Source organism: Rhinopithecus roxellana, chromosome 9, assembly GCF_007565055.1.
Source record: "Rhinopithecus roxellana isolate Shanxi Qingling chromosome 9, ASM756505v1, whole genome shotgun sequence".
Taxonomy (NCBI): Eukaryota; Metazoa; Chordata; class Mammalia; order Primates; family Cercopithecidae; genus Rhinopithecus; species Rhinopithecus roxellana.
In genome coordinates, this window is record NC_044557.1 from 128748985 (window position 1) to 128766390 (window position 17406).

General features: G+C 37.6%; 1 protein-coding gene across 2 annotated transcripts in view; it reads right to left on the minus strand.

The window, feature by feature from the left end:
- Positions 1–17406, minus strand: part of AGPAT5 (1-acylglycerol-3-phosphate O-acyltransferase 5) — a 52410-nt gene that overhangs the window by 15064 nt on the left and 19940 nt on the right. For both annotated transcript variants that reach the window (XM_010381384.2, XM_030937704.1), the window contains 3 exons: positions 14739–14854; positions 12918–13007; positions 3517–3607 (listed from right to left, as the gene is read on the minus strand). In XM_010381384.2, the coding sequence (XP_010379686.1) occupies positions 3517–3607; positions 12918–13007; positions 14739–14854 (297 nt within the window). The remainder of the gene's footprint in view (positions 1–3516; positions 3608–12917; positions 13008–14738; positions 14855–17406) is intronic.

The window sequence follows — 17406 nt, forward strand, 5'->3', positions numbered from 1 at the left end:
GCTGGGAGAAATCCTAGCAGAGAAGTAAGGCAGATGACTAATGCAATGATGGAGATAGGGTAGATGGAATCAAGAGCTTAGAAACTGTTGACGCTGCCATGTCTAAGAAGAAAATTCTTCTCCAAGTTTTCTTCTTAGACATGGCAGCTTCAGCAGTTTCTTCCAAAGAAATCAAGTCAAGAGAGGCCACATTAAGATTTTGAAATCAAAAGGGATACACTGCTTCCAGAGAAACACAACTTCCTGAAGGCAAAAAATCCTTGAATGTGAGGAGAAAAAAAATCCATGAAAACCGTAAGAGTAGTCAAAAGGAGAAAAATAAAAACTGCTCCGCACAGACTTGGCTCAGCTGAAATGAAATGGCCTGGCTTGGCTGCAGAAGGCAGTCAGCATTGATCTTATGATGTTCTCCACTGCTAAGGAAGGGAAAAAACAAACAGGGTTGCCAAGGGCTGAGGAAAGGCAGGGCAAGAACAGAACAGCCCAGCATCGGGATGGGCAGACCCCAGGGCTGGGGCAGACAAGAGCTGCAGAAGGGCCAAGGAAAGACAGGTTAGAAATGAGCCAAAACCACAGGTTCAGAGCAAGTGAGGAGGAAGGAGAACCAGGGTCAGCTCCATGGTGTGGGCGACCCAGTGTCATTTCCAGACGAACTTCAAGGTGGTGAAAGCAGAACAAGACCTCCCCCCAGGAGCCTCCACAAAGGACTGTAGCCCTGCCAACATCTTGATTTCAGCTGAGTGCGACCCTTTTCAGACTTCTCAACTGTAAGAGAAGAAATCTGTGGTGTTTTAAGCCACCAAGTTTATGGCGATTCCTGAGAGCAGCCATAGGAAGCAAATACACCTTCTTAAGGGTGAGAGTGCCGTTACCACCCAAAGCTGAGCACTAGCTTTCTTGTTTGCTATGCTGACTTTCAGAAGTTGGCTTCAAAGTATTAATTTAATTTCTACTTCTTTGATTATGAGAAAGAAGAAATACTTGTTCAAGTGTGTGGGTCATTTATGTATCTTGAATTTCTTATTCATGCCCTTTTCCCATTTTTCTAGTTTATGTCTTTTCTTACTAATTAGGAAGCACTTTTGCAATATTAAGTATATTAATATCCTATATTAGAAAATATTATTAGCTTGTTATTTGCCAACTAAATTTGTTCATATGATGTTTGAGACATAAAAATAATTTTTATTCAGTTGTCTACAAAGAAAGAAATTGCTTTGTCGCTTATTCCCTTTGTTCTCATGTTTTCAAAGGACTCTCCAATCTCTATAATCGCCAGTGTTATTCTTCCTATGAATAACGTGCAAATTCTAGATATCTGGTTTGCCATTATAGACACACCATTAAATTTCTGTTTTCTATTATGAGAGTTCAAAAAGCTTAAGTATGTCACCTTCGCTAGCTACGACGGTTTTAACCATGGCAGTTCAACAAACAAACAAACAAACGAAAACACCACAGGGGCTCACTTCAATGGGTTCAGGTGGCAGATCAAGATACATTTAATTCCAAATTTCTTAAAACCACTAGAAAGCCAAATATCTAAAACAATACCAAGGAAAATGAGTTAAAACAAAACCCTTCGTACAGCTGAGAAAAGTTGAAATATTACCGCAGTGCCTGCACTTCTGCAGGACCCCGTATGAACAGCTTCTTCCTTCATGTCTAAGTTTCCTATAAGAGGTATGCAACTGCTATCAATTTGTTCTGTGAATAAAACTTAGGCAAAAAAACTGAATGATGGAGTTACCAAGACAAGAAATAGGAGTGTACGCATGGAAGGATAAATTCTATCTTCAATATGCTGAGTTTGAGACATCCCTTTGGGCCAGTCAAGCGAAGCTCTCTAGTGGACAATTGTACAAATGGGTCTAGAGTTAGGCAGAGAGATATGGAGGGGAGGAAGCTTTTGTGAGTCATCAGCAGTCAAGCAGACAGTGGCTAAGGCCATGGATTTAGAGGAAGACCACCATGAGACACAAAAACTGAAATTAATGAAAGACCAAAACCTGACACTGGAAGTAACACATGAAGCAGGGAAAAATGAAGCAGAAAGAGGCTGGAAAGGAGGCTAGCAAGTAATCACCAGAGAGTTGGGAGGATAAAGGAGAACAGCCCCACAGAAGTCTAGGGAGAGAATTTCAGATCAGACCAAAACAAATTGAGGGCAGAGTGAGTACTGAAAACAGTGCTTACAACAAAGGTAGACTACAGATTCAGAAGACTTTGGCTGTTATGGAAAGGGGGAAAAGTGGGTGCTAGGAAGAGGAAAACATAAATTTGAGAGAGAGGGGTTTCTGTTTTGTTCTGTTTAATAAATGTGAAAAGGGCAACAGAGATAATGGCGTTGCAAAAGAGCAACTGAAATGACAGAACGTGATGTCTACTAGACAGAGGAAGCAGTGAAAGTCAAAAGGGAGCTGACAGATTGAGAGACCAACTGAACCCTCCTATTCTGAACCACTCCTTAATAGGACATGTGTTTAAAAACAAACTGGCATTTTTTAAATGTACTGTTACAAATGATGTCATATTGTAAGAATCTTGTAAAAGTTCCCCCTTATCATTTTTAATTAAACTAAAATTAAATAAAATTAAAAATTCATTTCATGCACTAGTTACATGTTGAATGCTCAAAAACTCAAAAACCACATTGGTAGGAGCCAGCACACTGGACAGAACAGATAAAGAACTTTACCATTATTGCAGAAAGTTCCATTAGACGACACTGTCATAGGCCCTGGCGTAATGTCACGAACAAGGTATTTGCTCAGTAAGTGACTATCAACATTTGGAGATCACATACTAAATCACAGTCAAGCTTCAAAGACACCTCTAAGAACACAGCATAGCCCCTGTTTTCTCTATACTTCCCAATTTGGTTAAATTGCATAACTTATTGGTGTATCAATTATCCAATTCTCTAAAATATGGATATTAAGAACATTACCATTATTGAGGACATTAATAGCTTCCAAGGACTGTGAGCCAACTTTGTGTAACTTCTCCATTAGAAACTTGACATATTTTCTAATCTAATTCTCACACAGATTTAGATCTACTTATAAGGCATATGTTCTTTTAAGAGATGAAGAAGCAAGCTCAGTCACATTACACAACTTGCAAGGTACAACCATACAGCTAATAAAATTCCGAGTTCGGACTCCAACTTACGTCTGTCAACATACAAAACAGAAGCTCCATTACACATAACCTACACTGTAGAAAAAGCTTCCATCTACATAATCATGTTCTTAGATAGATTTTAAATAAATCCATGGCACAAGAATATGTATCGTAACAAGCACTTGAACTCAATTTCTCAGATATATGTAATAATAGCATGCAAGTGAATTAAGGAGAAGAAACTTCATTTCCTAAGAGATAATATGTACATTAATTCAAGGAATGAATACATTCATTCTTTCAATTGTAAAACAAAAGTATCTTTTCCAGGAAGAAAAACTAAAAATGTTATTATCTTATTTGTTCAAACACTGTCAAATTTTTACTTACCACGTTGGGCAGCAAATGCCTGACTAGCTGAAAGGACTTTTGTTTGCTCTGGATTATACCTTGTACCTTCTGGAAAAATCACAAGATACATCTGTGGGACATAGAGCAAATTTGGTTTATTTGGTGTGAGCTTTGTTGTTACTGTTGTTAACTTAAAAAAGCTAAACCTACTAGTGCTAAGAGAGTATTTCCTACAGTAGGGGAAAATGTATATTTATTTACATGTGACCTTCATTTCAAGCAGAGCAAACAAAATGTAACAATTCAATTAAGTCTGAACATAAAGTGAAATATATTTTAAATGCAGTGCTACATTCATTGGTAGGTCAGCCATGAAGAATCTAAAAACATTTCTAATTACATGCTAATAATTCACTAATTAAAAATAGGCCATGAAATGCTGACTCATACAAAGCCTCAATGACTTTTTTCCCTTTGAGATCCTGTAATATGTCATTTTTAGAAATATAAATTTTAGAAATCAGTATCCTTAAGTACCAACACTAAAAAGTACCTCATTTGAGGAAATTCATATACTAAATTCCCACCATGTAAAAGGTTCGAAATGTTCACATTCAAAAGCTTCACACAAAATTCCTATTTTACACAGCTCCTTTAGTGAATTTTAAATTTTATTTATAAGCAACCTCATTTGTTATATAAACTGAAACTAAAATAATATAAAGAAGAACATCAAGCTGGATGTTTAATAAGTAATCAATTAGTCTAAGTTTTTACACTTATCTGCTTAGGAAAGTAAAAACAGAAACATTAAAATTATACAGCAAAAACTCCTAACTTGAGAACAGAGTTACAAAATCTACACTGATAACTTTGATTGACAGCTGAAAGACAAAAATAAGATATGTATACCAAATCCTTTCAGATACAAACAGAATACAGAAAACAAGACAGGAGCTCATGGGAGAAAACTATGTTCATTGGATCCATTCTTGCCAGATCTCAGACAGTACTCAGACAATACTGTCTACCTCTGTGCATCTGGTACAGAAGACTTCCTTCATCTGGATGGCCTCTGATTATAAAGCTCCTACTTAAAAACCTACGTGGGACTGAGTTTTCTTTAGATACTGGTATAATAATGGTATCTGAAAATGTTGTACTTTCAGCTTCCATGCAAATATGCAAGCTTTTTGTTCATTCACGTAATAGTCTCAGCACCCACGCCTGACTTAGAAATTAACAGATATTATATGTATCTTTAATAATGAAGATTGATCAGATCTGTTAAGAAAATGTAGAAAAATGGGTAAAATTAGGAAAAAAATACAAAATTCCTTATTATATTCCAGTAACTAGAAGGAAAAACAGGAAGACAAACATTAAAGCTAGTTCCAAAAACCACACATTCATTTTCATGAAAATGTCTTTTGTATCAGTAAAGGTTTATACTCAAAGCCATGAAAGCAACTACTGTGGGCTATCAGCTTTTAACTCAATCATTTATAAAGAAAACGATTATTTCAAAGGTTAATAACTCATGTGGCATTATCTGCTGTGTCTTGATGTTTAATTTAAAAGAACACTGACAGACAACAAGAAAGCATGAATTCATTCAGAGCTAATTCGGAAACTATTTCTTATATATTTATTATGTTCCAGAAACTGCACACAGGATAACAACACATATGGTCCTTCCCTTCATGGACAAGTGAGGAAAAGAAATACATTAAACAGATAAATAAAAACATGTAGTTACATATCATGATATGATTGCAAAGAAAAAGAACAAGGTGTGATGAAGGAAAATGATGAGAAGAAATTTAGGAAGGGCAATGGGACTAGGATCTAAAGAATGGGTAAAAGAATGAATGCTTTTCCCTAAAGATGAGGAATATGGAAAGGATTTCCCTCACACCAGTTCTACTCAAGGCTGTACTGGGAGCTCTAGCCAGAAAATTTGGCAAGAAAAAGAAATAAAAGCCATCAAGATTAAAAAGGACAAAGTAAAACTGTTATTTCTGTAACAATGACGTGATTGTTTATGTAGGAAATCCTAAGGAATATCTTTTTTAAGTTACTAGATAATGAGTAAGGTTAGCCAGGTTGGTATATTAAAAAATTATACGCCTAGGTCAACAATCAGAAACTTGAAAAATTTTTAAATGTCTTCTACAACAGCATCAAAAACTAAAATTCTTAGGGATATATCTGGCAACAGATGTGCAAATCTGTACATTAAACTACAAAACACACTGAGATAAATAAAGACCTAAGTAAACAAATGCAGGCTATGTTCATGAACCCAAAGATTCAGTCCTGTTATATCAATTCTTCCCAAATTCCTCTATACCTTCAATACAACCAAAATGAAAAGCCCACAAACTTTGGGTAGAAATTGTCAAGCTAATTCTGTAATTCATATAGAAATGCAAATCACCTAAAATAGCCAAAACAACTTTGAAAAGAAAGAACAAATTTAGAAGACAACTACAGTATTTAAAAATTTATTACAAAGCAAGCATTATTAAGACAGTATGTTATTGGCATAAGGATATACATATAGATCAACATAACAGAACAAATGGTCCACTGATCTAGGGATAACAGACCCATCTATATTCAGTGTACTTATTTCAAACATAAGGGGGAAAATAATCTTTTCTATAGTGACGGTTATCTATATTTAAAAAATATAAACTTCAACCTTACACCATATAAAAATATTAATTAGAAATAAACCCCAGAACTAAATGTAAAAGCAAAACTCTAAAATTTCCAGAAGAAAACAAAGGAGAAAATCTTAGCCACCTGGAGTTTGGCAAGGACTTCTTAAATAGGATATAAAAAGCGGAAATTATGAGAGGAAAAAAAAATCTATAAATTAAGCTTAAAAGTATGTTCTTCAAAAGATACATATAAATTTATAAAAATAAAAAATACGCTCTCAAAAAAGATACTATTTATAAATGGAAAAGGAAGTAACAGATGCAAAAACCTTGTACAGGAACATTCTTAGGAGTGACAGGTTCACCTCATTTTATCACAGCTTCGCTTTACTGAACTTCACAGAAATTGCATTTTTTCCCATTGAAGGTTTATGACAACCTTGCATCGAGCAAGTCTACTGGTGCCATTTTTCCAAAAGTATGTGCTCACCGCACGTCTCTGTGGCATATTTTAGTAATTCTCACAATATTTCATATTATTATATCTGTTATTGTGATCTGTGATCTTTGATGTTACTACTGTAATTGTTTGGGGGTGACATGAATTGCACCCATATAAGACGACAAATTTAATTGATAAATGTCATGTGTGTTCTGACTGCTCCACTGATGGCCCGTTCCCCTGTCTCTCTTTCTCTTTCCTGCCCCTTGGGCTTCCCTATTCCCTGAGATACAACAACATTGAAATTAGGCCAATTAATAACCGTATAATGGCCACTAAGCATTTCAGTGAAAGGAAGAGTCGCATGCCTCTCAATTTACATCAATAGCTAGAAACGGCTTAGTGAGACAGCTACGTTGAAAGCCAAGGCAGGCCAAAAGCTAGGCCCTTTGCATCAAACAGCCAAGTTGTGGATGCAAAGAAAAAGTTCTTAAAGAGAATTAAAAGTGCTACTTCATTGAACACAAGAATGATTAGAAAGCAAAACAGCCTTATTGCTGATAAGGAGAAAGTTTGAGTGCTCTAGATAAAACATCAAACAGCCACAATATTCCCTTAAGGCAAATCCTAATCCAGAGCAAGGCCCTAACTCCATTTAATTCTCTGAAGGCTGAGAGAGGTAAGGAAGTGACAGAAAAAAAGTCAGAGGCTAGCAGAGGTTGGTTCCTGAGGTTTAAGGAAGGAAGTCATCTCTTCATAACATAAAATTGAAGTGGCAAGTACTGATGTATAAGCTATAGCAAGTTATCCAGAAAATCTACCTGAAATAAAATAAAGATTAAACAGAAGATCTGGGATTTAAACATGAATCTAATTTCAAAACCAATACTCTTATCCACCAGGCTGCCTCCTATCTGAAAAGGACCTTAAGTGAAAGCTGGAAGAAAAAGTGTAAGTCTCCATATTTGTGCCGTAAGTTTTACTAGCTCATATTCTAACAAAATGACTTCTATTAGTTATTTTTATCACAAATATGCTTCATTTGCATCCACAACCAATAAGTACCTTAATAAAATACTGCATTGTCCCAGCAATAATAATAATACAAATACATTTTATACAAATTATAATACAAATACATTTTTTGAAACAAAATTCTGCATTTCTTAAATACTAATACCGAATAAGAACTGATATAATCATGAAATAGATTCACTAGAACTATTAAGCCGCACGAAAACTGGCTTAACATATTCTACCATGTCACTTACTTAATTCACCTTCAGAAAGAAAAGAATCATCAAGAACCTGAGCAAGATGTACCTGCTCTCACACGGCGTACATATTAAGAAATAAAACAACCATCCAGATTCTTAGAAACCCCACCTGAGACAGTGACCTTACAGTGACAGATGCTCAGCACTGCCTCTTGAACCTGCCAGTCTGTTATCCATACTGCGCTAGGAACATAAAAGGCTGGAATTTTGCCCACAAAAAACAGGAAGGCTATTCTGGTAGCCCATAACAGACTAGGTTATTTGAACCAAGCTTCCTACTGAAAGCAACTTAAAAAGCTGGATATAATATTATTTTAAAAGTACCCAAGAGTTGGCAAGATGTTAAGACCGAAATTAAGGCCGGGCGCGGTGGCTCAAGCCTGTAATCCCAGCACTTTGGGAGGCCGAGACGGGCGGATCACGAGGTCAGGAGATTAAGACCATCCTGGCTAACACTGTGAAACCCCGTCTCTACTAAAAAATACAAAAAACTAGCCGGGCGAGGTGGCGGGCGCCTGTAGTCCCAGCTACTCGGGAGGCTGAGGCAGGAGAATGGCGTAAACCCGGGAGGCGGAGCTTGCAGTGAGCTGAGATCCGGCCACTGCACTCCAGCCCGGGCGACAGGGCGAGACTCCGTCTCAAAAAAAAAAAAAAAAAAAAAAAAAAAAAATACCGAAATTAAGCAAACACAGTAAAGCAGAAGTAAGCACAAAACAGAACTTTGTTTTACAAGACTCAGAAGATGAGGGGAACAGAAACCAAAGCCCACAGACCTTCTAATATAAATGTGAAGAGAGAATCAGAAGAAACACCAAAGGCTCCACTCTCAGGGTGAAAGTAAATGAGAGGTGAGCAGGTCTCCCGTGTATCTACAACCCTGGGTCGCACTGCCTGAATGGCTCAGTTCACCTTCAACTCAGAATTTGGTTTGGGTGGGGCCCGCACTAGAGGAGCCTGAAGGGGCCCAGCTAAAACAGGCAGAAATGTTCTCTGGAGAAAGACGCTCCCACCTGAGGCTTCAACTGATTTCCACAAATAACTTACCAAATACAGCCAGAAGCAAAGGAAGATAACAAAGCAAACAAGGAAAGAAAGTACCATGAGCAAGAACCAGCAAAAAACAACAGATTCAGACAGGACTTTAGGCACTGAAATAACCCAACACACCTACACACCTTTTAAATTATGCCTTTAACACTTAAAGAAACAAAGACAAGCTTGAAGATTAAAACCAAAATAACAGATTTGACGAAAACCACATAGCACTTCATATAACGAAAAACAATAAATTTAAAACACTGAAGGTGAATGAATTTGTATCTATTCTGGATTTTATTTTAGAACAGAAAAAGGACATTAGTGGAAAACCCGGTAAAGTCTGAATAAAAATCTGTAGTACAATTAACAGTGTGGTCCCAATGTTTATTTCTTAGTTTTGACAAATATATACCATGTTATGTAAGATGTCAACATTAGATGTTAAAGCTAGATGAAGAAGGCTGGGCGTGGTGGCTCATGCCTGTAATCCCAGCACTGTGGAAGGCTGAGGCAGGTAGATCATGAGATCAGGAGTTTGAGACCAGCCTGGCCAACATGGTGAAACCCTGTCTCTACTAAAAATACAAAATTTAGCCGGGCATCGTCGCACATACCTGTAATCCCAGCTACTCAGAAGGCTGAGACAGCAGAATTGCTTGAACCCAGGAGGCAGAGGTTGCAGTGAGCCAAGATCGTGCCACTGCACTTCAGCCTGGGTGACAGACCGAGACTCCAACTCAAAAAAAAAAAAAAAAAAAAAAGCTAGATAAAGAATAAATAAATGGGAACACTCTGTTCTTTCTGACGTTTCTGTAAATCTAACATTGTTCCAAGTTTTGAAATGTATTAACCAAAAATGAGAGGAGGCTTCCATGAAGTATGTAGAATACTGAAGGAATACTACTCCTAACCCTACAGCAACAACAACACTGACAATCTGTAGATTCATGACTTTTCTCAGATCCTTCAGAGAGCCAAAAGGTTGCAAGGCAACCAACTAATCCAAAAGTCTAAGGAATGAGAGAAAACTCAAAGGAGAAACAAGATGCAAGTGCTTGTTTACTTAGGGGCCAATGCAAACATTTAGCTAAAAATTTTAACAATTGTGCAGAAAGCCAAGCATAAGCTAGTGGAACAGATGAACCCCTGGGCTACAGACACAAGGAGAAGGCAGCACAATTTACAGGCTCGACCCACAGACCTCCTGTGTACTTACAAGATAAGGAAAAAGGAAAACACACTGGGGTCAGGGAAGACTGGATGTAGGCTTGCGGGATGGAACAGCAGCCCTGTGGGAAAGGCTCAGGGCCCAGCCCACATCCTTCTCTGTACGTTTCCTATGGAACAGCAGGCGGAAACTGATGAACAGGGGCAACAAAACCCTGCTACCCATGGAGCACGGATGAATACTCGATGAGGCTGGGCGAAGAGAACAGGGAAAAACTCTTAGTGAAGGCAGGAATACATCCTGGGCACAGACTTACAGCCAGAAGCAAGGCAGGATCACAGAAGGCTCCACCCCTGAGATTCTCCCTAAGAATAAAAAGACACTTCCCTTCCTTCTCCTTCTACCACCAAACTAGTGAGAGTTCAGTAACAAGTATCAGAGAAGTACAGTGGGGAAAGGCACAAAGAGGAGAGCCACTCCGAGGTGCCATGTGAAAATTCTGAGTGTGAAACAGACACTGAGGAAAAGCTCTACTGGGAGGACGTCCCCAACCTACACACAAAGTAATGCAGCTATAGAAACCTGAAGCTGTGAGAAAAAGCACATGAGCAAAACGCAAATCCAGTGCACCTCCTGAGTGGACTGACTCAACTCCTCAACACCAAAGGCTGAGCAGAAAGACAAGTCTATCCATTTCCAGGTATAGAGACAACTTGCCTCCATTTCCACTGTCTTACAAAAAAGCCCTAGCGTTCGGCAAAATCTTAGGAAGTGTGACAAAGGCAAGATAAAGCACAATCTGAAGAGACAAAGCAATCAAAATTTCCAGACTCAGACATGGCCCAGATATTGGAATTATCAAGCAGGGAATTTAAGAGAACCACAAGTATAATAAAATGATAAAGGTTCAAGTGGAAAAAGTGACTAAGCTTTATGATCAGACAGATATTCTAGCACAGAGATGGAAACTATGAAACAGGGTCAAAGGGAAATGTGAGGAATGAAATGCGCAGTAGCAGAGATGAAGAGTGCCTTCAACTGGCTCACCAGTAGACTCAACACAGCCAAAGGAAGAATCTGTGAACTCAAAAAGGTGGGTCAACAGAAATCATCCAAACTGTAACAAAAAAAGAAAAAAGGGAAGGGGGTGTAAAAAAAATTTTTAAAAAACAATGAATAATGCATCTAAGAACTAAAGAACAGTGACAAATGAGCCAACACAAACATAACTGGAGAAGAAAGACTGCGGTAGGAATCATATTTAAAGAAATAAGAGTAAAGAAATTTCCAAAATTAATAACAGACACCAAACCATAGATCCAAGCTCAGAGGACCAATCCAGGTAAAATTTTTTAAATGACACTCAGATATATGATACTTAAACTGCTGCAAACCAAAAACAAGAAGAAACTCATGAAGGCAGCCGGAGAAACAGACACATGACAAGTGTACAGAGCTGATTTTTTCAGCCCTAGTGCCACTGACAGCTATATTTGCAGGGGCAAAAAAGCAAGGGACCACTGTGCATAGAACGCCAACATCACCCAACAGGCAGCTATCTTCATTTGCTTCATATATACAATGCCCACAGCAGGACACAGAAGAAACTCCACAGCAGTCATCCATGGCTGGGGTGACTGGACAGCTGGGAGAGAAGTGGGACGGACATTTTAAGGTATAAATTCGTGATTTTTAAATTTTAATTTTTTTGTAAAAAGTCGATAAACCGTATTACCAACTTATTCTGTCTTTTGGAAACCTACATACAATGACCACAATTCTGCCCAAATTCACACTGTTTCAGACTAAACAGACCCTTTGAAAACACCAAGCTTGGTTCTCAAGGGTGAGCTATAACAGGATAAAGGGTCACTGTTCATCTCATTCCATTCTGCTTCTGTCATCCCATACATGCCCAGAACAGGATGCAATGTCCTAATGCAAAAACACCTAGAAGAGGCATGTGAATAAACAATGCTCACACCGGGCACTTTACCAGCTGACCATGAAGAACAAACACCTAGAAGAGGCACGTGAATAAATAATGCTTGCACCGGGCACTTTACCAGCTGACCGTGAAGAACTCTTCCTTCACCATGAGCTCCAGCTGCTGCCCAGGACCCCTAGTGAGGGGAGGGCAAGAGGAGAGGAGGGAAGACAGAGGGAGGGAGCCAGAAAGGAAGAGGAAAGCCTGTGCACGCAGCTAAGCTTCTGAGCACATGTCATGCTGTCATGCACCGAAAGAGAAAGCCCAAGTAGTCCTGGTAAGCATGATGCTTTGTCTTAGGAGGGAACCAGGGGAAAAGCCATTGGCAGCAATCAGCATTCTACACATAGCAGATTGAACTTCCCCCACTTTTGTGGAATAAAGTTTTATAAAATATTATTTACACTGAATGATTTGACATTTGTAGAGATTCATCCTTTTTTGGTTTTTCTGTATATGTAAGACATTCCAAATTTCCACTAAGAGAAAACAGTTGCTGCTTCTAAAACTAAATCTGATAGTAAAGAAGACAAGAAGTAAGATGAGGTCTTAAAGTAGCTTAAATGTCAGGTTAAAATGTAGTTAGCTATTTATAGACTCTGAAAGACACCAAATGCTCTTTTTATTCCTCTTTAAGGTCCACTGACCAGCAAAGGACCTAGTTGTTTACAGCAATCTTTCTGATGGCTGAAATACCTGCTTACCTGTACTTAGAGGGTTTCTGTTACCTCAGCGTAACTCTGAATTAGTAATTACACATGGGAAAATATATTTTCAAAACAATTCTTAGATTTTAATTTAATTCTTAAATTTAGAAACTGAGAGCTGGTAAGAAAAATAAAACCGGGTAGGTTCTTACTGGAGTTCCTGCGTTCACATAGCTCTGCAACTTGTTTCGCATCTCTTTCTCATTAAATTTGGCACTTCGCTTTACATAGATTCCTCCATGCTGCCACAATAAAATTGGGAGAAAGAAGTTTTACTTTTAAAATAACGATTGGCCAGAGTCATCAAAAAGGCAACTTTTCTTTCAAAAAGTACAGAATATAAACTACATTTCAGAACTGAATCTATATTTAATGTCTTCAAATATTAGCTTCTAAAGAACATTTAGCTGAAAAATTACCTTGTCTCAACATAATTCAAAAAAACTGCGTGTGATACTGTATTGGAAAATACATGAACTTTAGTTTTGTTGGCAGTTAAAATGAAAATGTTTTCTTTCTTAAATATACATTTTTTAAAATAAAAAAACCTGATCAATCAGATGGATTTAACTCCCCATTCTTCCACCCACTTATTACGGAGTCACTAAAAAGCATCCTTAAAATGTCAATACTCACGATCTTTACGGATTTTAAAAAATCAGTCCTGCTACAGATATTTCTGTGGCATTGTTATGGACAGAACTGTGTTCCCCCAAGTCAGTCTACTAAAGCCCTAATAGTTCCCACTGTGACTGTATTCAGAGAGAGGGACTTAGAGGTGGTAATTAAGGTTAAAAAGGGGCCTCAGAGTGGGACCTTACAAGTCTTTGTAGAAGGATTAGTCATCCAGTGTGATTAGTCCTTCTAAGAAGAGGAAGCAATGCCAGGGGTGCTTGGGCACAGGGAAAAAAAACCACATGAAGACACAGGAAGAAGGCTGCTGTCTGCAAGCCAGGGAGAGAGACCTTGGGAGAACTAACCCTGTCAACACCTTGATCTTGGATGTCTAGCCTCCAGAACAGGAGAAAGTAAGTTTTATATATACAGCTATTTTTTTAATATCATACAGATCGCTAATTACTGTTATCAATAGTTTAATGTAATTGCGTATCAAATCCTACGCCTTTAAGTGTCCTATTCGTTTGGTCTTTGTACATCTGCATTTTTACTCTTTCATTTTACTGCAGCTGGTCCTTCATATCCATGTGTTCCACATCTGCAGATTCAACAAATCACAGATCAAAAATATGTGAATAAAAGTAAAAAATAATACAATTAAAATAATACAAACAAAAATAAAGTATAACAACCGTTTATGTGGCATTTATAATGTATTAGATATTATAAGTAATCTAGAGATGATTTAAAGTAGTGCACAGGTTATATGCAAATACTATCCCATTCCAAATAAGGGTCTTGAGCCTTGTGTTTTAGCTTTTGGTGTCTGTGGTGGTCCTAAAACCAGTCCCCACAGATGCTGAAGGAAAACTGTATATGGATAATCAGACAGGTATATAAGTACACACCACTAAAAATACCAAACAAAATTATTTCAATTGAGAATAAACTATTAAACCCATTCTAAAAACTATACATTTACATGAAGTATATGTTACATTTTAAAATATAACATTTTTATAGGGTTGGGTATGGCAGTGTGAACTATAATCTCAGCATTTGGGGAGGCTGAGGCAGGCAGATTGCTTGAATTCAAGATCAGCCTGGGCAACACAGCGAGATCCCCATCTCTACAAAAAACACAAATATAGCCAGGCATGGTGGTGGGTACCCACAGTCCCAACTACTTGAGGCTGAGGCAGAAGGTTCACTTGAGCCCCACAGGTCAAGGCTGCAGTGAGCTGTGTTCACAACACTGCACTCAGCCCGAGCAACAAAGTGCGACCGTCTCAAAACAAAACAAAACAAAATTTACAAACTACATATATAGAGAGAAAAGCATGGAAACAAATTACCTGAGCAAAATAACACCCATACAATGGGAGCCACTTTAATCCTTCTTTCAGCACATAGCGCACATGTCCTAGCGCATTCTGCCTGATGGCCAAGATGTCAGCAACAATCCAGTCAACTGCAGAGACAGGACCCAGTTAATGCATACATGAACCTCTTCACAAGTTGTACTAGGAGTGTGCTTCAAAAGTACTGTGATTAGGATGTTTAAAAATTTTTTAAATCAATCTGAGATATTCTAAAAATATACATTTTCTGTTTTTTGAGATTTTTTTGCATTTCTTGAAAGGCTTTTTATTTCAAAGATAAAACACAGTCACAAAATACCTAAGTAATCCAACAGCAGCATGTATATGGAATAAAATGAGCTTCTCTAAATCCTAAAGCCTAGAAAACAAAGATTTTTTTTTAATGAGAAAGGGGAAATTATAAACAAAAAATGGCCAAATGAAACTATGAATTGCAACTAAATATTCTGTGTGTGTATATGTATGTTCGGCAAAAGGCAAGGACAGTTTATCTTTTACTAATGAGTTTTTAGGACTCGGTACTAGGTTAGGACGGCAATCAAACAAAGGTCTCACATGCCTTACAATAGTGCTGGGTAGATACATGCGTTCTTTATGTAACCAAGAAAAATGATCCCAGGCTGCTAATAACTACAGTTAAATAAATACGTTATTAACAAAGGGTTGCAAAAACAAGGGTAAGATGGTATGAGTTGATAACAGCAGCAACAAAAAACTTCCTAGAGGTTGTTAGTTGAACTTTCAAAAAGAAAAAATTCCCAACACAGAGAGCGGCCCTTGCCAATAAAACAAACAGGAAGTGGCAATGTGGGTGCAGAAGATGGGAAACAGAGGACACGGTTTAAAGAGGAAATGAAGTGAAATTAAGAAGACAAATGATAAAAGTGTTAAGAACCACAGAAATTTAGATTTGAAAGTAAATGGCTACAAACTACTCTATTTCTTGATGAGAAAGAAAACATATAAGAATGAAATGTAAGGGAGACCTCTAGTTAATACACACATGAGCTCAATTGATACTCGAAAAGAAAATTGTTAAGAATCTGTGAAAACAACAGTTCTAGCATCACACATGTCCTCAGGCCACAAAATGAGAACAAAAGGAGTGAGTCAGAGGAAGGAAATGTTAAAAAAACAAACAAAAAAATCTGTAGAAAATAAAAGCTGAGGATTTAAAGGAATTACAATAAAGTTTTAGCCAAAGAGGACAGTTTTCCACAGATTACAGGATGATTAGCTCTCAGCTATGTGAAATCCGTTAGACAATGCACCATACTAGTCAGAATATCCCAAAGAAGAGTTAGCCATTTTAATACTAAAAATTAACCCAGAAAAATGTCTTAGCAATTATTATACATCTCTCTGTTTAATCAGGGATTATCATTCACAAGTTAACTTTTTCTTGATGACTGAAGACTTACAATTATTATATATATGGAACTTTTGGTATGGCTTCCTAAAAGTAGAATGCTGCTTGCAAAGATGCTCCCCTACAGTGTGTATGATCCCAGAGACAGACATGACCTGTGTTATTGGGTTGAGATATCTACGCTATTGGGCTATCAATGATCACTTTTCTCTAAAGTATATAATTTCCTGTTGAAGCCCTCTCCCTAGCCCCTTCTAATTTAGATCAAACAAATAATAACTGATAAACATATTTCCTTCTAGTCATGTCTTAGAAACCGTATAATCAATCCTGCTATACCTGTACCAAATGCCAAAAGTAAGCAGTCAATAAATTGACTAAATTGAGAACTAATTCTGTATGGTTCTGTATGTTCCCAGGCTAAAGCACATCTTGGAAATATAGTTGAGGTACAAAGTTAAAAACCAGGTTTAGCATCTTTTCCTGCAACAATTATTTTTTTTAATTTGGAAGAATTTTAAAAATGGATTTTATTTTAAAACAAACAGGTTTATGGTTATATTATGGCTTCAGATGCCCCTCCCAAGAACTTTTAAGAGAAAGTATAAGATTTTCAAGGTACGTCATGTTCATAATAAGCTGCCCTGGGCTATACCCTTAAACTTGAAAATTTTAGTGGAAACATTTAACAACTAGCTTAAGTAGTCAAAATATACAAGCTTTGCGCCACCAATATTTGCTACTGAATTATCTTTATTTCTTGTTTATTCTCAGCTATGTTTCAGATAGGACACTAGATTACAGATAGTTTCTGACTATCTCAGTTACAGTTGAGATTATATTACTTTGACAATAACTATTCATATTTTGTGTTCTGGCATAATTTAACTAAGATAGCAATAAATTTGGCTACGTGAGACTCTTCCATGGCGATCAACCCAAAGCAGTGTCATTGTTCCCATTTACTTGGAGGAAAGGAGTGGAAGGCAGTGAGAGGCAGCAAGTCTAATTTCCTCATCCCTATCGTCATGAAAGAACAGCTCCTAATTCATGAGGGCCCTGTGTAGTCTAAGAGATACTGCATGTGCAGTGCTTCCCTACCATGGATCCAGTGTTATGCTAATGGTGAGCTATGACTGGCATCACAACCACTTTTAAACATCATCTATGAGCCAGGTACTCTACCAGGATTAGGAGATAGCCTCTGTAAAGGGCCTAAAGGAGCTAGCACTCACGCCTTACCAATAAGGCTCTGAGAGATAAGTAATTTGC